General features: G+C 41.4%; 3 protein-coding genes across 6 annotated transcripts; 2 read left to right on the top strand and 1 right to left on the bottom strand.

Moving 5' to 3' along the window:
* Window positions 1-3,900: 3,900 nt before the first annotated feature.
* Window positions 3,901-11,475, top strand: katna1 (katanin p60 (ATPase containing) subunit A 1). 2 transcript variants are annotated; one of them, XM_042096023.1, is made up of 11 exons: window positions 3,901-4,071; window positions 4,571-4,733; window positions 4,831-4,973; window positions 5,632-5,821; window positions 6,224-6,339; window positions 6,844-6,949; window positions 7,101-7,259; window positions 7,627-7,753; window positions 7,976-8,107; window positions 8,660-8,786; window positions 10,473-11,475. In XM_042096023.1, the coding sequence occupies exons 2-11, from the start codon at window positions 4,572-4,574 to the stop codon at window positions 10,669-10,671; spliced, it is 1,461 nt and encodes a 486-aa protein (XP_041951957.1). In that variant the 5' UTR covers window positions 3,901-4,071; window position 4,571; the 3' UTR covers window positions 10,672-11,475. The 2 variants fall into 2 exon arrangements, with proteins under 2 accessions (XP_041951957.1, XP_041951958.1); XM_042096024.1 differs by having other exon boundaries at window positions 3,901-4,221.
* Window positions 11,476-13,874: 2,399 nt separating this feature from the next.
* On the bottom strand, window positions 13,875-18,436 carry ginm1 (glycoprotein integral membrane 1). Its single transcript, XM_042096034.1, has 8 exons — window positions 18,284-18,436; window positions 17,798-17,860; window positions 17,583-17,679; window positions 17,316-17,473; window positions 16,825-16,984; window positions 16,309-16,517; window positions 15,684-15,847; window positions 13,875-14,921 (listed from the first exon to the last, which is right to left on the bottom strand). The coding sequence occupies exons 1-8, from the start codon at window positions 18,434-18,436 to the stop codon at window positions 14,777-14,779; spliced, it is 1,149 nt and encodes a 382-aa protein (XP_041951968.1). The 3' UTR covers window positions 13,875-14,776.
* A 297-nt stretch (window positions 18,437-18,733) lies between these two features.
* On the top strand, window positions 18,734-22,041 carry LOC121712056 (nephrocan-like). 3 transcript variants are annotated; one of them, XM_042096020.1, is made up of 4 exons: window positions 18,734-19,631; window positions 19,816-19,824; window positions 20,279-21,180; window positions 21,436-22,041. In XM_042096020.1, the coding sequence occupies exons 1-4, from the start codon at window positions 19,611-19,613 to the stop codon at window positions 21,845-21,847; spliced, it is 1,344 nt and encodes a 447-aa protein (XP_041951954.1). In that variant the 5' UTR covers window positions 18,734-19,610; the 3' UTR covers window positions 21,848-22,041. The 3 variants fall into 3 exon arrangements, with proteins under 3 accessions (XP_041951954.1, XP_041951953.1, XP_041951952.1); XM_042096019.1 differs by having other exon boundaries at window positions 19,738-19,824; XM_042096018.1 differs by having other exon boundaries at window positions 18,734-19,824.
* Window positions 22,042-23,641: the final 1,600 nt, after the last annotated feature.

The raw sequence follows: 23,641 nt of genomic DNA, 5'->3' as shown, positions 1-23,641 counted from the left end.
AAATTTTCGAATTTAACTCAAGGAAACACTGATGTGGAGATTGGCGAGCCTAAAAACACACACAGTTGTTGGATCATATCATTATGATTTACTGATTTTTGGTGTATTTTTTTTTCTTTTATGACCTTGACTTCATTTCATTTTTGTCATGCCTTAAAAACCCACTTTGCTCTGGTGTATTCAGTAGTAGAAAATATGACGACTATCTTCTTTGATCCCATTTCCCACATATATATTTTTGGTTATGATCAGATAAGCTAAGAAAGGTTATGTGACTCATGCTTAATCAGAGCATGGTAATTTCCCTTCTAGACTAATAAGAGCTAGAGCCACAGTCTACAACAGTGTTTTTCAACCTTTTTTGTGCCACGGCACACTTTTGACACTTAAAATGTCCCACGGCACACTAACATCCTGTGTGAAGAAAAAATAAACATACCATAGCCTAAAATTTCAAATAATACACAGATATGGCCTTATTATGGCTTCTATGCAAGACCTGCTCAATAAAACAAGCGCCCTGTTTCATTTGTAGGTGACTATATCTAATTTAATTGTTGTTATGAACTGCATATGTGATGATTCTGTGAATACTGGATATGGGCCCCCTGTTGTACAATGCACAAATAGTGCAATCATACAATCAATGAGAGCATGTGGTTATAAATTCTTTGATGCAACAGTTGCTTTTCTGGACCAGTGAGTGACATTTGGGTAATTTTCTGCGGCACACCTGATGATCTCTCACGGCACACTAGTGTGCCCCGGCACAGTGGTTGAAAAACACTGGTCTACAAGACTAACCAGAACCGTATAATGGAACAATACTGACCCCTTGTGGTCAATTTTGGGTGATTACACTCCAGCCTCCATAGATACAGTATGTCAGTATATATATATATCCAGCCTCTAGCTCTTTTGAGCATCTAGTCTTTATTTGAAAGCTGTCTCTGAATTAGTGTTATATCTGGTCAATTTAAGGAGTCAGATAAGAGTATTAAATAGTTTTTTAAAGCCCCTTACCTGCCAAGTAGGGCTACTATGCCAAAAGCTTTAAGCATTGGTGACAGTATATTGAATTTGAAATAATTTTCCCTCAAATCTGCAGAATTGGTTAATTGGTAAATTAACACTCCTCAGATTTACCATCCCGAGCGGCCTATTCAGACACAAGGACCAAAAACTGAAATCGGCAATATCATGTCATAGCGACAGGCACAATAGAATTCATAAAACATTACAATAAAAGTAATATTGTACTAATGCAGTAATAAGTAGCCTGCATGCCACAGTGAATATGCTAGTCTAAAGACATAGATTTGAGATGGCTTTGAAAGTCCGCAAAGGATCCACAAAGGCTGATGTGATGGGACAGTGTGAATTCCAGAGCCTCAATAGAGGCACAGAATGTGCCTTCTGGTGTTGAAGTTCATGTTTGGTAGTCTGAGTAGACCTGCTGAGGAGTATTGCAGTGAGTGAGCAGAGGTGTTGTTCTCCAGGAGGTCAGTAAGGAGGAACATGTTTGGGGCCTTCGATGAGAAGCAGAATTTTAAATGGGATTTGATGCAAGAGTATGCCAGTGAAGCCAAGCTGGATGAGGTGTTATGGCTTGTGGATCTGAGTGTAATGATCCTTGATGCAGAGTTTTGGATTAATTGGGTAGGTTATTCAGGGCAGGGGGAAATGGGGGAAGTGCAGATAAAGATAAGGGCGTTGAAATACAAAACCTCTCTCAACTTTAGACATGTCTAACAGGCTACTCTTGATTGGCCATACATCAGCTTCATATGTTCATATTAGCCAATATAGAGAGGTGAAGGTCCATTATATACAAGCCATGCCTGGATAGGCTAATTAGGGCAATTAACATAAAAATTATTAAGATTAGCATAATTGGTTAAAAAGAAGCCATTTTGAGATCAGACTGAGTGAGATGCTAATGTCTGGCCTGTGCCAGACTCTTGGTGATTCTGTCCAAAAGTCATCAAGAGTGGAATTTATTCAGTAGGAATAAGGTCTACTGCTAACTTTTTTATGGCAAAAATAGGATACAAAGGTACAAATGCAATGTGACTACCCCAGGGTCACATCATGGGCTTATTAGGGTTTAGACATAGGCTGTCACAGTATTCAAAAAGCTCAAAAAATATTTTAGCATTCTGAGGGATTTCAAGAGAAACTGAAATTCAATTTAAAGTATTTTCAAATTTGGTTTGGTTTTAATAGGGTGTGTTTGTGCATTAAAAAATGCATTTTATTTATGCATTTTATATTTGTTGTGATGAGCAAAACAGAAGACATTTTTTTGTAAACATGTAGGCCTAGTAGCCTACTCAACAAGTGATATATTTACTCAGATCAACCCCAAACAACCAAAAACAGCATTATATATATAACAGACTAGATTGATAGATGATCCATATCAGGCACAGTTTATTAGCCTATCCATAATCAGGGCTGCCAACTTTTCAAAAAACCTTGGAGTGAGATTTTGGTGGGGCCAACCAAAATTTTGCTGCGGAAATTTTTGTTTGGCTCGTTCAGCATTATACCGTACAGTAAAAAAAAAGTACATTGGTTCTCAGGTGTAGGGACCAGGGTCCCAGAGTTAAATTAACATTGGTATCAAAGGGATCTAGCCTAATGCTAGGACCATGGGCGATGGAGGCATTCTGAAAGTGAGTGGGACATTTCAGTGGGGGGTATGGGGGTCCTCCCCCAGAATTTTTTTTTGGGACTAGATGCAATTTCCTGAATTCTGGTACATTTTACCAGGTTATTTATATCAATATTTGTGTCTCCTTATTTGATTTTCTTTATATTTTTACATTAATGTCACTAGAAAGCATGGCAATATAAATATATTCATTTATCTGTGTAAGTGGGATTGGCTGGAACCTGACAATATAAGAACCATGATAGTGGGATAATCTACTGAGCAATTTACAAAAATGTATGTAGGCCTACTGACAAATAGTTTACATTAGAATACATTATAATTTCGCCCCAATGAGGCTATGTAGAAATGTGTTGCAATTTCAAAAACAGAGGCATGCTTTATATCCTCGTATTCGGTACAGTTTGCTGTTTATTGTGATATTAGGTTTGCCACATGTTGTGTGAAGGGTTAGTGAGATATTACAACCGAGAGTAATGGGTGTGCACTGTGTGCAAAATGCAAATATGATTAGCCTAAATTGCACGTCGGTTCAATGATAATTTTCTCGCGAACCATTTATCACAGCAACTTGGCGCTAATATCATTGGAAAGCTTAGATTCCGCTCGTTCACATGATGTGTGATATCATGTATAGGTTTAGTTTAGTTGAACCTCATCTGCCAGGTATTTGACCTACCACGTTGACACTTCAGCGTGAAAAATACTCAAAGCATAGGCCTACCTGAAGCCGGGGGAATGCGCCTGGGATGGCTTTTGAAGTAGCATCGCAAATGAGAGAAAATTTAGAAAATTTCACAGACAGGGGGTGCTCTTGAACCCTCTCACCGTCTCTGAAAGCATAACCGTGGCTCAACAGGTAGATCTATAGGCTAAACTCATTTTTCAGGCATCTGACCGACCGGGTTGACACTTCAGCGTGAGAAATCGTGGGTGTGGCGTGTGAGTGTGTGAAACTAATCAAATGCGTGTCTCACGGCCAATGCGTGAGAGTTGGCAGCTATGCATAATTATTTTGACAGCAATGCAATTTTGTGTAGCCTACCACTTTGAACTGTGTTTATTTGATTTTGTTTATTTGATTTTGTTGGAAATGCTAAATGTATCCGGCAATAACCATGTTTTCTACTGAGGTATGTCGAAGTCGTTAATGAAGTAATTTCAGAGGAATTCTCCTCTGGGAGAGCATTTATTTCTGATGCGAACTGTTATCCAACAGGATGTGACGCCCGCTTTGCCTTCAAACCTCCAGAAGCGGGTGCAGTTCCAGCAAGACGTAGACGCTGGAGGACAAAAGTTCAGTTATTTTGTAAATTAGTGAAGGAAACATTTTAGATGAAACTGCATGCGCCCTGAAAGACTTAAACTAGTAGTGTTTTGCGATACAATCAAAAGTAAGTTATTAAATTAATGTACTTCCGTTAACAAACTACTGCTCGGGTTTCCACGTTAACGTTAGCATTCCATGATGGTTTTCCCGGTTGCTTCCGCGTATTGCGTTGTGTAGCTGTGACAAGCAACAGGTCGAAAGGCAGCTAAGTAAAGTAAGTTATTGGGGTTTGTGTTTTTGCGGTTAGTTATTGTCTGAAATGCCGTTTTAATTTCCAACCAGGCTAGCCCCAAAACTTTGTTAGCTAGGGAGCTAAGATTGTCGAACAAAACAAGCTAGATGAACGCAGTGTATGATGACGTCGACTACATCATTTGTGTGCAGCCCATAAAGTTGTCTAATTATCCAGTTAGTAAACTAAATAAGTTGAACTCTTACTTCAACATAATTACAGAACTGTGCACAGGCATACTCAGACTTAAAATGAAGTTCATTCGATGCTAATGTTTGTTGTCTGTAACCAAACTAACCTAAGAAACTGCTCTCTCTCTCTGCCTTAACAGAATGAGTTTATTCGAGATAAGTGAAAACGTTAAGCTTGCACGGGAGTATGCCTTGTTGGGAAATTACAGCTCTGCTGCTGTGTGTTATCAAGGAGTCCTCGAGCAAATCAAGAAGTACCTTTTCTCTGTTCGGGATACAGCATTGCAGCAAAAATGGCAACAGGTGATGTCCTTGATATTGGCCTTCTTCCACATATCCCGATTTGAATACATCAGTCATAGCCGTATGAGTATGACGTTGTGTGATCTTTTTTGTACAGGTTTGGCAAGAAATCAACGAAGAAAGCAAACATGTGCGTGACATCATGAATACTTTAGAGAGCTTTCAACTGGACACTGCCCCCCCGAAGCCCACTAACGCTAATCAAGATAATGATATCTGGCCAGTCCAGGTGGAGAGAAGGTTGGTGAACGATCATGCAAGCAGACAAAGCATCTCAAAAATAACTTGGGAGAAGTTTGCCTAGTTTGTATTATGACTTGAAAATGTTTGCCTAGTTTGTATTTGGCTTGATCTTTGCTGATTACTGAATATTGAGACACTTGAAAACACAACAGTATTCACACATGCCTTGTGTGCAGGATATTTGAAAATGCCTAAGAATTCTATTCTAAATGCCCTTTGGACCATCAATCCGACTTCAGAGGAGAGGACTCCCCTCAGTCTGAGAATGTTTTTGTCTGACGGAAATGCCCTCTGAAGGCTGAGTCATATGAGCAGGATTACTACTCGTGGTCCTTGTCGTTCTCTCTCTCTCTCTCTCTCTCTCTCTCTCTCTCTCTCTCTCTCTCTCTCTCTCTCTCTCTCTCTCTCTCTCTCTCTCTCTCTCTCTCTCTCGCTGTTTGATTTTTTTTGTTCTCTGTAGAGTTGATACAATTGAGAGGGAAATGATCTGGTTTGATCCCTAACAATACTTTATTACATAATTTGACCACCTTGAAGGGCATTTTGTAAGACCAGTTGAACTTCCAATTGTAATGATTGAAAGAGCAATTTTGTTGTTTTTTTTTTATTATTTATTTATTTATTTTTTTCCCCCCTCGTGCCCTAACCGCTAAAGGCCCTCCCCCTGTCCTGTGAGGAGGGCGCCAGCACCGTACAAGGACAACAAGCAGCACAACAAGCGCCTGAGTGCGGGCCCCCGGGCGCAGCACCACCAGCTACCGAGGGGGGCCAATGGCGACCGGCCCAAGGCAGCCAAAGGGAAGGAGAAGAAGGACAACGCCAAGGTCAAAGACAAAGACGACAAGGTGCTTTTAAGTGCTTTGTGTCATGTACTAGGTGCTGGTCTTCAGGACAGGTGCTAGCCTTAGGGTTGCATGGTGCTACTGTTTAAGTGTTTTTCATTTTATGTGTTTATTTTTTTTCACTTCTCAACCTTAGAGATCGATCTTTTACTGTTTGATACAATTATCCATGGACGCCATGATGCAATGGCGACTCCTGATACACACCCTCGCTCACTCAAAAGAGGGTTTTGCCCCCGTGTTGACCAAATATTACTTTGTCAGTGCAAACATCCAAAGTGACAAACCTGTTTGTCCAGTTTTGCCACCGGGAGCAGAGCTCTGTGACAGGCAAACAAATAAGCAAGCATCCTGTTTCTTTCCCTGCAGAACAAACCAATAAGCATCCTGTTCTTTTCTCCGCAGAACAAATCGGACGTCTCTGAAACGGAGGTGAAGAAGTTTGACAGGGGAGGTGAAGACAAAGATCTGGTGGACACTCTGGAAAGAGACATAATATCTCAAAACCCCAATGTTAAATGGTACAGTGCTCCACAACAGAATATACAGGGTTCCCACGGGTCATGGAATTTTTGGAATATTATGAAATTTTGGAAAGTCTATTCCAGACATGGAAAGTCAGGGAAATTTTTGGGGACAAAGTCATGGAATATCAGGGAATTTTGTTGTAGCAGTTTAAAATTTACTTGCCAAAATATATTAATACTTAATACTTAGTTCAATGAATATTTCCATTCAGAATTGTTGTGTATCTGGTTATTAGCTTTACTGCTTGCTTGAGTAGTTGTGATTAGTCTAACTTTGTTTATTCAATTTATTGTTTATTCAATTTATTAATCTTCCGCTCTTAAAAAAAGTAAAAGATTCTTGAACACTACGCGACTGTTCTGAAATCTTTGGTCTGTATAAATTGTACCCTTCATTATATAGTAGGTCATGGAAATTCAGTTTTATTTTGTCAGGGAAAAGTCATGGAATTTAAAAATGTAACTGTAAATTAAAAACGCACTAAAACGTATCTGCAGGGATGATATTGCAGACTTGGAGGAAGCTAAGAAGCTTTTAAAAGAAGCTGTTGTCCTGCCCATGTGGATGCCTGAATTTTTCAAAGGAATTAGGAGGCCATGGAAGGTACAGACCCAGCTCACGTTGATCATTTGTTAAACCCTTTCAGTAATGATGGCTAAGTAGTATATGCATGCACAACATGGTATGGTAATGGTAATGGTACCATACTTTGTCCTGTTATGTACCGTACCCCCCCGCCCCCCTCCTCTCCAAGGGAGTGCTGATGGTTGGGCCTCCAGGGACAGGCAAAACACTGCTGGCCAAAGCAGTGGCCACTGAATGCAGAACCACCTTTTTCAACGTCTCCTCGTCCACCCTCACCTCCAAGTACAGAGGGGAATCGGAGAAACTGGTGCGCCTGCTGTTTGAGATGGTAAGTGGGTAGCCTCTCTCTGTCTAACTTCCAGTTTCATCCTGTGCTACTAGTGCTGTCAGACTCTGCACTTTGGTCTGGAATATATTGCTCAAACATGATGTAGCTGTCTACGAACAAGTCAGCTTTTATAACAGTATGGTTGTAGGATTTAGTCTCTTCACTTGGACACTGTTTAATAAAGTATGAAATCAACCCTTATTATATAGTATATCAACCCTTGAATTTCCCCTTGGGGATCAATAAAGTATCTGTCTGTCTGTCTGTCTAATGACCAATATACAGTGCTGGAAACCATCCATGACAACTACTACCATGACAAATAGCTGACCAAGTGACTCCTGTGTTTTTTCCCCCCTACTCACAGGCTCGGTTCTATGCCCCCACCACCATATTTATAGATGAGATTGACTCGATATGCAGCCGTAGAGGAACGTCGGAAGAGCATGAAGCCAGCCGGAGGGTGAAGGCCGAACTCCTGGTCCAGATGGATGGTACAGAAGCTACCAATACTTGGCCATCATTTAAGGATCTTTATCTTTTAACAGAAGAGAAAAGAAAACGTTAAATGACAGATCAATTATTGTACTAATGTTACATTTTGACAGAATTAATTTATAGACACAGTTGACTTAATCATCATATACGTACAGAACACGGTGGCAGCTTTACACTAATAGAAAGGTGAGAAATTACGATACGCCTTGGTTTCGCAGGTGTTGGTGGTACTATGGAATATGACCCTTCCAAAATGGTGATGGTGCTGGCTGCAACTAACTTCCCGTGGGACATTGATGAAGCTCTTCGTCGCCGCTTGGAGAAGAGGATCTACATCCCTTTGCCCTCAGGTACAGATCTACACTGTAGTGTCTGTACACTACATGCAGTAGAACTTTTTTCGCATTGTGGTGGGGACGCAGGCACCCATAGTGGCATTTTGGATGGTCACTTGAAATCGCCACTTGTGTGTGTGTGTGTGTGTGTGAGTTTTCCACCATATTTAATTATGTAGCACACTGGCTGTTTGGCATTTTGTAGCTTTCTGAAGTGAATGCAACATTTACATCCCCTTTTGGCATTTTGTAGCTTTCCGAAATGAGTGCAACATTTACATATTACTGTATTTTTGTACTGTATTACTGTTTTTTGACCATTAGCACATATAAAGCACAAGTAACGATTAACTAAGAGTTAAATGAAAACAAAGCTGATGAATGTTAATCCAGTCCTTGCAGAGTTGCTGTGCCAAAGTTTGTACAGCAGTAAGACTGAGGATTCATTTGTGTAATTCCAATGGCATTGTTGCTTAGTCCCATGCATGAGCATCCATACATGCATGGCTTTGATCAACTTGCTAGGTTAGTAATTACGCAACATCACTTTTATGTGTGTGCCCTCAGCCAAGGGAAGAGTAGACCTGCTAAAGATCAATCTGAAGGAGCTGGAGCTTGCTAATGACGTGGACATGAGTAAGATCGCCGAGCAGATGGAGGGCTACTCCGGAGCAGATATCACTAATGTGTGCAGGTGAGGCTCTTTTTTTCCCTCATGAATAAACTGGCCCTATGTGAAGAAAGGGTAGCGTGCAGACTGGCGTGTCGCTCGGTGGTCTAAGGGGTTAGGCTGGCAGCTGTAAGATCACTGGCTCAAGTCCCAGATGATGACTTGATGTTGCATGTCGTGCCAAGACGCATCATCTGCATTGTCAGTCCACCCAGCTGTAAAATAAGTAGTATAAGTATATATACTCTTTTGATCCCACGAGGGAAATTTGGTCTCTGCATTCATCCCAATCTGTGAATTAGTGAAACACACTCAGCACACAGTGAGGTGAAGCACACACTAATCCCGGCGCAGTGAGCTGCCTGCAACAACAGCGGCGCTCGGGGAGCAGTGAGGGGTTAGGTGCCTTGCTCAAGGTTCGAACCGGCAACCCTCCGGTTACAAGTCCGAAGCACTAACCAGTAGGCCACGGCTGCCCCCAATAAAAATGGCACCATGGAAACCGGACATAAGCGCCGGTCCAATTGCCCGCCATGGCTAGGAAAGGATTAACTAACGTGAAGTAAGTGGTGTTGCGCTTTTCATTTTTCGTTTACTTTGAATTTATTCTTGCGAAATAGCTGCACCTGCAGTATAATTTATCAAGGTCTACAGTAGGGATGCACCGATCTAACTTTTTCAGTCTCGATACCGATGCCTGAGCTTTGTGTATCGGTCGATACGCGATACTGATACCATTGTTGAATAAATAAACTGTATACCTCACCATGTGGAAGAGACTAAAGGCATCAGGCTTGACTTTCCATAACTAAACATTTCTTTCCTAACACAAAATGTAACAAAATAACACTTAAGAATAAATGTAATGAATTGTTGTTATTATAAAATAAACAATTGTGCACCAGCAGCAACTTGGAGCAGCATTCAAATTCAAGTTCAGTTATTACCAAATAATAAATCTAAGAAGCAAACATAAAACACACAAATACATACAATATTTTTCTCCCACCAAAAAACAGCTTTGTGCAGATAAAAATCCCATGCTAGTGATGTACATTGAAATGGCTTACACCACTAATCACTCGCTAAACCCCTCTATTTACCAATAGTGGTGCAGTCCGGTTTCCCCACGAGGACCTAGGGAGTTCACACAGAGTTTGAATGGTGGTGAATAAATGGTATACGGAGTTGTACGTTTTTAAATAATAAATGAGAAGTATTTCACAGCCAGTGTGAAAGTTTGCATTTCTTGATACCAGCCAAAGTGTATACAGATAAGAGATGAAATGACAATGTATTTGGTTTGAGTATTTTGTATTGCACATCATGCATTTCATGTATTGCCTAAAAATGCACGAAGATTGTAATTAATCTATGGCACACGGTGGTTAAAAACATCATGAATAGTAAACCAGAAATATGAAGCCTAGTAATGACAATGATGTAGCCTAATGACAAACACCAAAAGTAGTAGTGGCAGGAAATGGCTAGTTGCGCGCTGTGTGCGTGCATGCCACGGCTCAGTCCAAGAAATTGAAGTAAATAGATCGGCCCATGGATCTGCTAAATTTTCCGATCCCCAATCCAGCTATTTTGTCAATATCGGGGCTGATATCCGATCTGAATATCGGATCGGTGCAGTAAGTATACAGGTTCCCCACTACTAATGTGATTCAGAACTGTAAAAAAGTGTGTTCCCTCTGCAACCAGGGATGCGTCACTGATGGCCATGAGGCGCCGGATCGAAGGCCTGACGCCCGAGGAGATCAGGAACATCTCCCGCGACGAGATGCACATGCCCACTACCATGGAGGACTTCGAGGCGGCGCTCAGGAAGGTCTCCAAGTCTGTTTCGGTGTCCGACCTGGAGAAGTACGAGAAGTGGATTGCAGAGTTCGGGTCCTGCTAGTGGAATAGAAAGGGAGGCTCCTTTGTTGTGAAAACTGATCAGCCGCAAGTTAAAGGGGTTAGAGTGAACATGTCTCTAAGGGTTATGGGATTTACTCTACTCCCAACATACTACGTGAAGTTGAAAATACAGACTGGAAAGTCCTGTTCCATTGACAGACAAGACACTAAAGGTGATGCTATTTCTTTCATGGACTCATGGGCACTCATTGCCAGCATTGAAGAGTCTGTATTCTGATTTTGCTCTCCAGTAGTTTTTCAATTATTGTTTTTGGCCAGATGTTTTGTGCAGCTGATCACCGAGTGAAAACACTATTCGCAGCACTGCCATGTCAATGTTGAATACGTGGACACATTGCACTTCGACCCAATCATGTGATAAGCTATATGAAGTGTTGTTGAGACTTGAGGGACGATAAGACAAAAATGTCCTTACCTTGACCAATGAGACCTCTTCTTTGGACAATGGGGAGCTATGCACATTCCATTATTATTCATTGGTTGATTTTGTCCGACACTGACCACAGAGCTAAGAGTCGTTATCTCTAACGTAGGAGCTCTTAACCAGCAAGGATGTTCTGCCAAAGCACTTGACAGCCAGCGGTCCACGACCTTTGGTTTTTATGCAGTGATATCGGGCTCAGTCAGTGCTTCAACTGCCTGATGATGGGTCTTCACTGTTGTGTGCACTAGATATTTTAAGCACCATTTGTCTTATATCATATAACGGAGCATTATTGTGAAGATGTGGACAATCATGATAAACTGAATTTGAATAAATTTAAACTTTGTAGAAGGAAACACACATTAGGGTTTTCTTTTTTATAAGTGCTGATACAGACAAGCGACACCATAAGAACAGGTCATCGTATTTTGGTAAACAATAGCAATTTATTTTATTGTACAGAGTTCAAGGTTGTGAAGTGTCATTAACCTTTTATATGGAGAACACCAAAAAACATGCTAACATGCTTTCGTGGCATACATAAATACATTTATGGGTAAAGTAAACAAGGCACCATAGAAGCACGAATGAATCAGTCTGCTTATGGTTGTGAGTGGGATGACTTTACCCAGCACGTTCTTAAGGGGACTGGGCAGAAGAGCAGGTGCTATAAACTGCTGGATTTTGCACAATATTAAGCAGTGCCATTCACTGTCTGAAATCTATTGCAAAATAGAAAAGGGAATAGACACACCTCTGCCAAGGCCATTAGTTCACTCATGACAAAAAAAAATAAATACCCTCTCACAAAGTTAAAGTAAGTTTCGTGAAAATCGGTCTCAACATCTTTGTGTAATGTCCACTGACAGGAGAGCAAATGACAGAAGAGGTAATGAAAACACCCCCCCCTCCCTTGGAGGAGGTAATAATTAGGTTCATTGTTAAAACCAACACTGATACCAGTAATGCAATAAGCAGACATAACCTACAACAAAGATTCTAGAGCGCTCTGCTGTGTAGTCTTTGACCTGGAGCCTTCTATACATCATTGGTCGATGCTGTGATTGCAGTGAGTAAGTGCTCCATTGGATAGCTTGCGGTTCATACGCCAGCGAGATGCAACTACTGCGATAATTACTTCTTTGTACATGTACAGCCACTGTTTTTTTTTAAAGGAAAAAAAAACCCATCCAGTACGTAACAGACAACAAAAAAAATAAAGCAGCAGACATAACAGTAGTCTGAGTAAGAGCCCCTTTTAAGCTTTAGCATTGAAAAAAAAAAAAAAAAAAGTATTTAACAATCCCTCACATTTCCTTACACCTCACACAATGCAAAAGGTTTTGGAATCAAGATGATTCATAGCTTTAAATTATGAACTAAACTAAGCCTTTTTTTGTTTTATTTACAGCAGAAATGTGACAATTGGTGATAACTAGCATCACCATGTAAAATGCTTCTCATGATTTCGAAATAGACATGCACACATCTCATTACGGTTACTTCTCATACCACCATGAATCTTGTTACAGAATAATTCCTAGGAATTGGGAATTCAGCAATGCATGTTAAAAACACAAATATACAGTGGAGAAAATAAGTATTGAACACGTCAACATTTTTTTTAGTAAGTATACTTCCAGAGAGGCTATTCGCATAACATTTTCTACAGACATTAGTATTAACTTGGGTAATCCACACATATTAATGTCCCTAAGTAGAGTTATGAGTAAAAAAGTGGAATGGCACAGGGAAAAAGTATTGAACACACTAAGAAAAAACAGTACACAAAGGCAAGGAACGAGCTGGAATCTATACATAGTTAGAGAGTAATTATCCCTCCTATCTGTGCAAATTAATGTAAGCTGGGTTAGTACACATTGATGAGCTATAAAAAGGTTTTTCGTTACCAAGTTGTCACACAAGAAACATGTCATGATGGGTAAAAGCAAAGAGCTCTTCCAAGACCTTTGCAAAATTATTGTTGCAAAACATATCAATGGAACTGGTTACAGATGCATTTCGAAACTTCAGAATCATCCAGTAAGCAGTATTGGAGCCATTATCTGCAAGTGGAAGGAACATCATTGCATCATCAATCGGCCATGCACAGGATCTCCTCACAAGATTTCTGACCAGGACGTCAGAAGAATAGTCAGAAGTGTAGCCTAAGAACCAAGGACCACTCCAGAAAGGCTTGGAGGCAGCAGGTTCAATTGTTATAGAGAAAATCATAGGTAATGCACTCCACCGCCATGGCCTCTATGCAGGCTCACCCCACATGACTATTACTGAAGAAAAACATGTCGAAGCTCATTGAAAGTTTGCTACACAACATTTGGACAAGCCTATGAAATACTAAGAGAATGTATTCTGGTCAGGTGAGAGCAAAATGTAACTCTTTGGATGTCATACTACACACCATATTTGGAGGAGAAATGGCACTGTGCATCACCCTAAAAATACCATACCAACAGTGAAGTTTGGAGGTGGAGCCATCACGGTGTGGGGCTGTTTTTCATCTCATGGTACTGGCAGACTTCATACAGTTGAAGAAATGATGAATAAAGCCATTTTTTCTGGGAGAATCTTGCCATCCACCAGAACAATGAGGATGAGACATGGCTAGACCTTCCAGCAGGACAATGATCCAAAGCATTCAGCAAAGGAAACTCTCAATTGGTTTCAGAGAAAGGAAATTCAGGCCCTGACTTAAATCCAATTAAACAGTTTTGGAAGTTACCTAAAGATCAGGATTTACAAGAGGGACCCCTGGAATCTTCAATATTAAAAGACTATCTGTTTAAAAGAATGGGCCGAAATCACACCTGAATACTGCGACTGATTAGTTTCGTCATAGAGGAAATGCCTTGAAGCTCTCATTAAATAAAGGGTTTAACAAATTTCAGTAGGCGTGTTCAATACTTTTTTCCTGTGGCATTCCACTTTTTTACTCATAACTCTACTTATGAACATTAATGTTTGGATTTTTTATATGTGTGGATTACCTAAGTTAATACTAATGTCTGGTGAAAATCTCATACAAATAGCCTCACTGGAAGTATACTTACTGAAAAAAATGTTGACGTGTTCAATATTTATTTTCCCCGCTGTATCAAGTTAAAGGTGGGGGAACCAGATTTAGCCATTTCATGGCTAAGATGCGACTCTAGTTCACTAAAAGAACGGTATTCAATACTTATTTATCAGCTGTAACTATAAACGACATCGATCTTAGCAGGTGCGGAAAGGTAACAATCATTAGATACATCCCATCCTTCTTAAAATTTACAAAGTGTTTTAAATAGGTTATTTTGAGTGTTATATTATCATTCCAAGTCGTCATAACAAAGGACCACAATTCCTGGTAACAAAATCAATGAGGAAAATGTTGATCTATACATGTGTTTTTTAAAGTGCTACAACAAAGTCATTGGTTTCCCTTAGCTCTGCGTTTCCCCATCCTGTTGCCGAACTCCAAGCCGTGTATGAGAGAGAAAGAATGGACTTAGCCTTGGCTCAATCTCTTTGAGTTCAGCCAAGTATGGTTTGGAAAAGACCCCAAACCATGCAGAGCTGTGGTGTTGGCCAACAGAATTGGGAAACGCTGGCTTACCCGAACGAATGCCGCTTGGCCCCATGGGCAGATCCACAGCTGTCCCTATGCCTGCTGTTTCTCTTGGTCTCCGGCTCCATTCCCCTCGCCCTCTCCCTCCTCCTCCTCCAGCTCTACTTCAATGTTCTCTAGCAGGGTGCACTTCTCATCCTCGGGCATCAGTGTGGCAGGATTCAGATGGAACACCCCCCTAAAGTCACGCACAAAAGAAGAAATAAGTCAGGAATGTTTGGCTTATCCTCACACAGAAAATAAAATTCATACAAATATCATTAGCCATAAGCTTGATTATAATATTGACTACTGAACCAATATCAACAGTGATGGTATTCTGTACTTGTTCGCTCACAACGCGTCAGCCATAATGGTCTTTATGTGTTTCACCGTTTTGTGAAAATGACCCCGATTAAGGCGCAAGCCGAAACGTTGGTCAAATAAAATTACTGCATATTGAAGTTCTGAGTGTGCCACGACACTTCTTCTAAATTCAAGTCTTATTTACCATCGTGAGCACCTCACAAGGTGTGCGTTTACCATCATCAAACAAATAGGTGACCATTACAACACACAGCCCTGAGTCCTGACTGCTAAATATTCCTTGCTCCCCTTTCGCACCAGAAAATAGTGGTAGGTGGAAAACCTCCACCTTCTTCTTCCCCTTTGACTAGTACTTATGATGATGGGGTCATAAGACGTTTGACTTGTTTATGACACGTTCATGACAGTGTTATGTCACTCTTATGTCGATACTGTCAAGTAAAGTGTAACCAAAACTCTCATCCCTAGTATTAGTATTGACAATGCAGTAGTAATTTTTAGCTAAGGTCTCCTCTGCACTGTAGCTTGAATGTTACTCTCTTCTGTAAGTCGATTTGAATAAAAGTATCTGCTAAATGTAAATGTAAAACCACACTGTGATGAACAAGACGGACAGACAGACAGAGGGACTCACGGGTGCTCGCAGGTGGGGAAGATCAGGTCCAGGACACGCACGATGACTGCCGAGCCCACCACGCCCACCACCACCACCCACATGACCAGGAAGAAGACGGGCAGGGACTCGGCCCAGAAGCGCCGCAGACGCTCTCGCAGTTGCTCCACCCACTCACACATGGCCTGGGGACATAAACAGACACAAAGCATGACTTGGCAGAAACAAGAAAGGATGACTGGGCATAAATAAACCAGCAGAGGATGATTACGCACAGCAAATTTGCAGAGGAAATGCGGTTATGAAAAGCAAATGCATTATTGGACAAGCATGATGAGAATGAAGCAAGAGGGTTCATAAGACAACAAATGAGTAGGCAAACACTTCAACTGAATATAGATTATTCATCCCCAGAGGGAAATTATTAATATAATACAATATATATTTAATTATGAATATAATAATAATTAAAAATCATTTTATTTAATTTATTTATTCCAATACATTTACAGTTCATATATGAACATGCTGTTACCAGTGATGTTCAAAGGTAGTGTTGCATGTGTGCAAAGGAGGAAGTGAGTATTATATTATGGTTATGGTATCCAGCACATGCTTTTGACCAAAGCGACTTTGAAAAGCTTACATTATACGAGGACATGGACGCCCGGAGAGATGACTCTGGCAGCAGGTAATCGGATATAGCCTCCTTTTCCTCACTGTCATACAGCAGGTCAGGGTCCATGCGCAGTGGGGTCTCGGGGAGCTTGCCCGGGGCGGCGGTCTCCTCCTGGGTGGTCTCGGCGTGCTTAAACGGATAGTGGCTAGTGGTGTGCAGCACGACCTGGTCCTCCACTGAGGAGGGGTGGGGTGATCATGAGCAGATAGACACATGCTTCAACAGTATGGTATTGCTAACTATTATAGGTATGAGAGAGGGGGGTGATGAGAGTTCATTCTTATTCTGCATGTAAAGATCTATGTGGAATCCTTTTATTTTTAATCTGGTACAATATTAGTAATAGGTATGCCTGAGAAATTACTCCAAAAGGCTATATTATCAAAACATTGTCTCTGAAATTCACACACACTTGCTTAAGCTGAAATGACTATCTTGAAAGCTGACTTTCTCAATGAATGACAGGAGTAGTGTGCTGCTCACCTTTCTTATTAATGGGAGGATTAGTCAAGACAATATCATTTTCTCTTGATATCCAGAAGAGTTTGTTCTTGGACATTGGGTATATGCTGATGAACTGTGTCAGGGACTCAACATTTTCATTCACCATTAGTTTTACTTCACACACATCTTGCTGTTGAACCTGCATAAATGTCATAGAATAAAATGACAGTGAAGATGCATTGCAGCACAAAACAAAATTAAACTAAATCTAAAAAAAAAAAATTAAAAAAAAATCAGTAAACACAATTATCAACAGTCTTAATATGTCTTCAACTGTGCTGCTGAACTTTCCAGTTACTTATTTTCTGCTCCTCGTCAACAGACATCACTATTTTTATTATGGAAGACAATGTAGGTCCGTGTAACGATTATCAGTTCAGATACCATCTTTCAGCGGTGATTTCCCAAGGGCATGTTAGGTATATGCCACATTTCTATATTAATAAACCGTATATTCGGTAGAATCTTACCCCTTTCCCTTCTAACTCGATGACTTCCTCATTGAGCACCAAAACCAACACATCTTCCCCACCATCACTCCTCAGATGCAACTGGTCCACAAGGACCCGCATTACACAGGACGTGTAAAGACCCGAGGCATTCGTGGTGCGGCTATTGTTGCTGTCCACTGATAGAGAAATAGAAACAATGTCAAGATTGCCGTAGCTGTCTATGCCACGACATAAAGGCAGTTAGACCAAGTAGGCTACATGACAAATGAGGTTAACATTACTTACAAAGTAAAGCTTGACAGGGTAGCCTAGTTACATCCGACGCCACAGGAATTTCGTTAATGTAACTCTGGTTGGCTACGAAAGTAAAGTTCAAACTAATCTGGAAAGAAAACAGCTCAGATTAGTTTAGATACACTGTGTAAAGTTTATACAGCCACAGTACATCCCAATAAGATTGCGACGACACCGATTATATGGCGATGGCGCGTCATACTTACTTGTAGATTTTGGGTACTTTCATTGTGCTCACCAGCTGTTGTAACGTTGAGCAAAATATGTTCCTGTTAGACAAACAATAGCATGTTCAACGTTAAGTTCTTTACATCAATTGTTGTTTGTTATAAACCTAGCTGACATTGGCTAGGGACTGTGCTAATTAATGGCTAAAGTAAGCGTTAGCTGTCTACCTGACAAAATCCTTGATAAATCAGCATGACTCTCAAATGACACTTGTTTGACTCATACATTTGTGTTATTCTCTATGTTACATGTAATTAAACGCGTTACATAATCGATGTGTAGATGGCAATGACCTGCATGCATTATCTTGCTCGCTAGCTGGCTAACGTTACGTTACCGCTATCTTCCAACAATAACGTTACCGCTGGCTGGCTACCGTCGAGCTAACGTTAATGCGAATGAGACTTCAGAGTAACACACTCACGCTAACATAACAGTGCTACGATATTTTACGAATCTCTTACCGAATTGAATTGTGTAAGAGCTCCTTTGGTCAAATACGACAATGAAAGTAAAAAGAAAACTGATGTTATTTGGGGCGCCATCTTGATTCTAAGTTGTTGCGTGCCTTCAACGCACTCTAGTGCGTGTTCACGTGGGTCGTGTGTTCTGCCCATGGAGGGTTCTGCCAGAGCAGTGTCAGTTAGATGGTCAGAGTACCGGTAGGTAGCCTACATAATTTGATTCGGCCTACATTTGTTTACAGTAGTTTGTGCAAACCAGCTGCACACAATTTCTTGATCTGTCGCTTGTTTAAGCTGTTTATGATTGGCATGCTAACTATGTTAAATAACTATTCATCGTCACTGTTCAACCATTTCACACTGGTCATAATTGTTTTAATATTATGCGCAGTTTGACGGTTTATTTTCGGGTGCGACCAAATAAATAAAAAAATGCAATGTGTTTAGCCCAAAATTAACTTCCTTCGAGGTGTGCTGACTGCGCTTTTGTTATGGCATGCTGGCATGGAAATTCTGATGAGGGCATGTGGTTGCAAGGTTTTAAGTCTACAATTAAATGTGTAAAGTCAGTATAGCCTACCCAGTTGTATATGTTGTTTAGATTTCATGCCCAAGGGAGTAAACCCATGTTTTGTTCAGAAGGTTTAATGCCCAGGGAGTTCAATTATATGCCTTGCTTTCCTTCGTTGCTTAAGTGGATCCTTTGGCTTGGCTTACTTTCCTTTTGCCAAATAGGTAGATATTAGTGTATACACAAAAATACAATTGTCATGCTGTCAGCCAGCTGCAAGCATTATGTCTGGATGTGTATTCAAACACTGTGTAGCCTACTTAAAGCCCAACTCTTTTGTGTCACTTATACTGTAAATAATATAAGCTGTCTGAATAATGTATTTTTAATTTGTAATATATGGTCCCCATCGCCTCAAAATTTGGTAGATATTGTTATTTAGTTGAATAAAACAGTTTCACAGAATGCCTTTAGATTTCATATGTGTGGTAGGCCGTAGAACATACACTTATCAATGAACTAAGAAACTGTGGGGGGCATTGTATTTAAGAACAGGAAATTGCATTTGTCAGAGAATGGGGCTGTAAATTGTTTATCAGCAAGTTTCTCACGTCCCTCTAAACAGAGAGACAATCTATTACCATTTATACCAGTTCCTTGTCAGTGTCAAATGTTGTTTTTTTAACCAAGATAAAAATCTCAGCCCATTGTTCCAAATAAAGCCAGGACAGACCTGGGTTGGCTCTCACTTGGTTGAGCTATTTAAGCGCTGAGGTTCTGAAGACCCTCAGGAAGGCTGCATCCTGTTCGTGCCTAATGGGAAAGACTTCTCATGATGTGGGTGTACTGGTTATTCACTAGTATTGTTGCCTTTCATATTAGCTGTATACGCAGTCATGTGTGCCCAAAGAAATGTGTGTGTGAGCATACAAAGTCAATGCAGTGTTTCAGAATACAAGCTGTACCCACTGGTATCTCATCGGATGTGACTAAACTGAATTTGGCCTACAACCATATCAAGGAGATTAAGGTACTGTTAACTCTGCATAATACAGTTTCAGGATAGTAAAGGTTTTTTACATGTATCATATATGTGCTATATTAATTGTTTGTATCATGCATTTCGTACTGTGTGAAGTTTTTAAGTGCTCAAACTATAACAGCTATGAGGTAGCATTTCATGCTTTGCATTTCATTGTAAGAGTGGCTTTCATTTGGAGTCCTTATGGTTGATTATAGGTTATGACACTGTCAGTAACTTATTAAAAGTTTACTATACGTTTACAACATGCAGTGCACAGTTAATTATTTGTTTCTCATGTTTCATGTGTCTCTCAGGATACTCTTAATGACTCAATAACTCATTAACAATTGTATATTACCTTTTTAATCATTTTTAAATTTCTGTGTGTACTTCCTTTTTTTGAGAGATAATAAATGCTTATGTTGACATGTCTTTTCTGATATGGGGTGATTCTTCTCAGGGTAGAGACTTCATAGGCCTGTCAGACCTGCAGGAGGTGGGCCTCTCGTCCTGTGGTGTGGAACAAGTGGAGGTCAACACCTTCCAGGCACAGCCCTCTTTACGGGTTCTGGACCTGCAGAAGAACAAGCTCCGCCACGTGCCCCGTGGTCTCCCGTCCAGCCTAGAGGTCCTGCGTGTGGGCCACAATCACATCCATGCCCTGCAGGGGGCTGCCTTCGAGGGGCTCCATCGTTTACGAGTGCTGGACCTCCAGAGCAACATGATCACCGCCCTCCGAGCCAACAGCCTCTCCGCCCTGGTGAAACTTGAGTGCTTGTATCTGGATGGAAACCTCATTGAGGTGGTCAACGGCGCCCTCCGGCTACCACAGCTGAACCTGCTGAGCGTGGCCAGCAACCGCATCTCCTCCTTGTCCTCTGCGTTCTTCGCCTCCCTGCAGTCGCTCAGAACTCTCCAGCTGTCAGGGAACCTCCTGACGCGGGTGCCCCACGACCTCCCCAGGGCACTACTCCACCTTGGCCTGGACCGCAACCAGATCCGGGCCCTCCGGAACCGGGACATGGCCCATCTGAGGAACCTCACGGTGCTCTCGGTCTCGGCCAACAAGGTTTCGTCCGTTGACGGGGGCCTCCGCCTGCCCAACCTGACCTCACTGGAGCTGTCGGGAAACCAGCTAAAGGTGCTGCCCAGCAGGCTTGCCCCTAAGCTGGAGACGCTCGACTGCAGGCAGAACGCCTTGCAGGAGGTCACCTATCAGCACCTGTCTGGGATGCGACACCTGAAACATCTATTTCTGGAGAACAACACCATTAGGCATTTTGAGGCCAATGCTCTGAAGAACTGCCTCCAACTTACAAACCTAGCCTTGGAACAGAACCTCCTCACCAGTATTCCAGAAGGGTAGGAAAAACATCTGACATTTATATTTTAATAAGTATCTTGTGATCTGTTGCAAAATGTAACCCTGAGAGCTTTTAACTAATTTTCAATTTACTGTTACATATTTATTGCGTACACAAATACGCCAATTTTCATAATAGAAATAACTAGGTAACTAAAAGTGAATGGAACATATCGATGCATATCAGGCATACAAAGATGAATTATGTCTCTTCATGAACTAAAATCCTGTTCCCCATTTCTGCCACTATTCAGCCTCCCTGACACATTAGTTCGTCTGGACCTGAAGCAGAATCGCATCTCCACCATCCGGGAACAGGAGATGAAAACTTTGAAGCGTCTGCAGGTCTTGAACCTGCGGAACAACAGACTGTCCTCCCTCAGCCTGAGATTGGTGGCTCACCTGCCCCGCCTGCAGAGGATGTTCCTGGGAGGAAACCCCTGGAACTGCACCTGCGAGCTGGTCCGTGTGAAGCATGCGCTGATGGTGCGGCAAGTGGACATCGGGGAGGAGCTGTGCGTGGAACCTGCACCAACACTAGGGGAACACTGGCGGGTATCTCTTCTGGAGCAACACAGATGTGAAGAGGATACTGTGGAAGATGCAGAGGACTCTGACCCAGAGGAACAGACAGAGAATGAGGAGTATTATGACTACGATGTGTGACCTCAGTATCAACTTGCTGATTATTCTGTGGTTATGCCTATGCATTAAGTTTCAGCCAGCATGTTTCTGTGAGCAACATAGATGAATGAGATAGGAAAATCAGTGTAATGTCTTTAAAAAGTGCAATTTGGTTATGAACCTATAAAATGTGTTGATGAATTGATACGTGTCTGAATAAAAATGTTTAAATTCCATTTTCATTATGTAGGCTGGCATCTCGTGACCATATTATCTGCATTGTACCGTATGCAGTTTTCTCGCTTTTTGCTTGTAGGTTTCACTGCAGAGCTTCCCCTACAGCTTCAGAGTATATATTTTACAATACTCATCAATCGGTCAGTCTGCCGTTTCCTCTTCCCTGTTCCTCAGACAATGGTTTACTCGCTTTCTGCTTCTTTTCGCTGGCTCTGCCATAACGAATGTCTGACACACTCCATCGCTACCTTGTTCTAGGCAGGTGTAATGCAGTAAAACAATTTGTTACAACGAGCGCGAGACTTTCTGTCTCTGAGGCCGGTGGGCCCCCGACTCCCCAGTTCAAAGTTGCAAGGCTGGTTTTTCCGCTCAAGCGAGACAGCCACCATTCCAGAGCCGCACCATTCACCCCAGAAAAAGTCATATAACCATTCCAATGACTCCAAAGCTGTTAAGTTAAGGTAAATTAAGCTAACAAAAGAAATGTGCATAGTCACCCTTTAAAGGCACCCAGAAGGTCCCCCAGTTGAGAGGCGTAGTAATAAACTAACTATGCCTCTTTTGCAACAAAGTAGGCCTGTTGAACATAACTCTGATACAATATGCACCGACAGCAGTCTGTAGAAAAAACTAGATGTACCGCAGAGCGGTACAAAATATGACCGCCGCCCAGTCCAGCACATTTTTTCCACAAAAATAAATCACTAACTGTCTCACTAAATTGCATTATCCACACTCAATTCTCACTGGTATCTGCTAGACAACAAGTACCAAAACATGATTAGTTCATAGATTTCACATGTAAAATTCATTTTATACAACCCCACCCCCATCTTGCCTGTTCATAATTCTGAGAAATTCTTGAATTGTGTGCATGTGTGCGTGTACATGTTTATGTTTATGTGTGTGTGTGTGTGTGTGTGTGTGTGTGTGTGTGTGCGTGCTTGCTTGTGTGTTTGCCTGCGTATGTGTGTTTGTGCATGTGCATGCATGCGTACATATGTCTACTGTGTGAGTATGTGTCATACGTATGATTACTGTGAATGTATGTGTGTGAGTGTGTATCTGTTTATGCACATGTGTGCACATGGAATGGGTTAACATGACCCCTGGAGGCAAACATACTGAAAAAATTGGTCATCCTAGGCCCTACGGTTCTCAAGATATTCACAGAAAACTGTGTCTGCCCTACCCTCCTTTCGGGGGTCCAGTACAGCGGGGGGGCTACAGATCAAAACAAAAAACGATGGTTCCATGCTATCCATGTGGGGTTACATGCCCACCAAGTTTCGTGTACCCCGGTCTTTCAGTGTCCCGGGAATCCTTGTTGGTGTACGGTCACTAAATGTACACATAAATTATTTTATTGTAAGGCCCCCCATGAACGAAAGTTCACAAAACTTGGCATGCATTCGGAGGGTGTCATAATGATCCTACACTTTCAATTTCGTGCAGTTTTGACCATGTCAGCCAGAGATATTGTGATGAAAACACCTAATTTTTTGCTTTTTAATTTTTAACTAGGTGGCGCTATACATGTAATAAGTGGTAATGGGATGGGTTGACATGCCCCCTTAAAGGAGAATTCCGGTGTGATAT

The sequence above is a fragment of the Alosa sapidissima genome, chromosome 6 (genome assembly GCF_018492685.1).
Source record: "Alosa sapidissima isolate fAloSap1 chromosome 6, fAloSap1.pri, whole genome shotgun sequence".
Lineage (NCBI taxonomy): Eukaryota > Metazoa > Chordata > Actinopteri > Clupeiformes > Clupeidae > Alosa > Alosa sapidissima.
The sequence above is the reverse complement of the archived record's forward strand: the minus strand, read 5'-3'. Positions and strand labels throughout refer to the sequence as shown.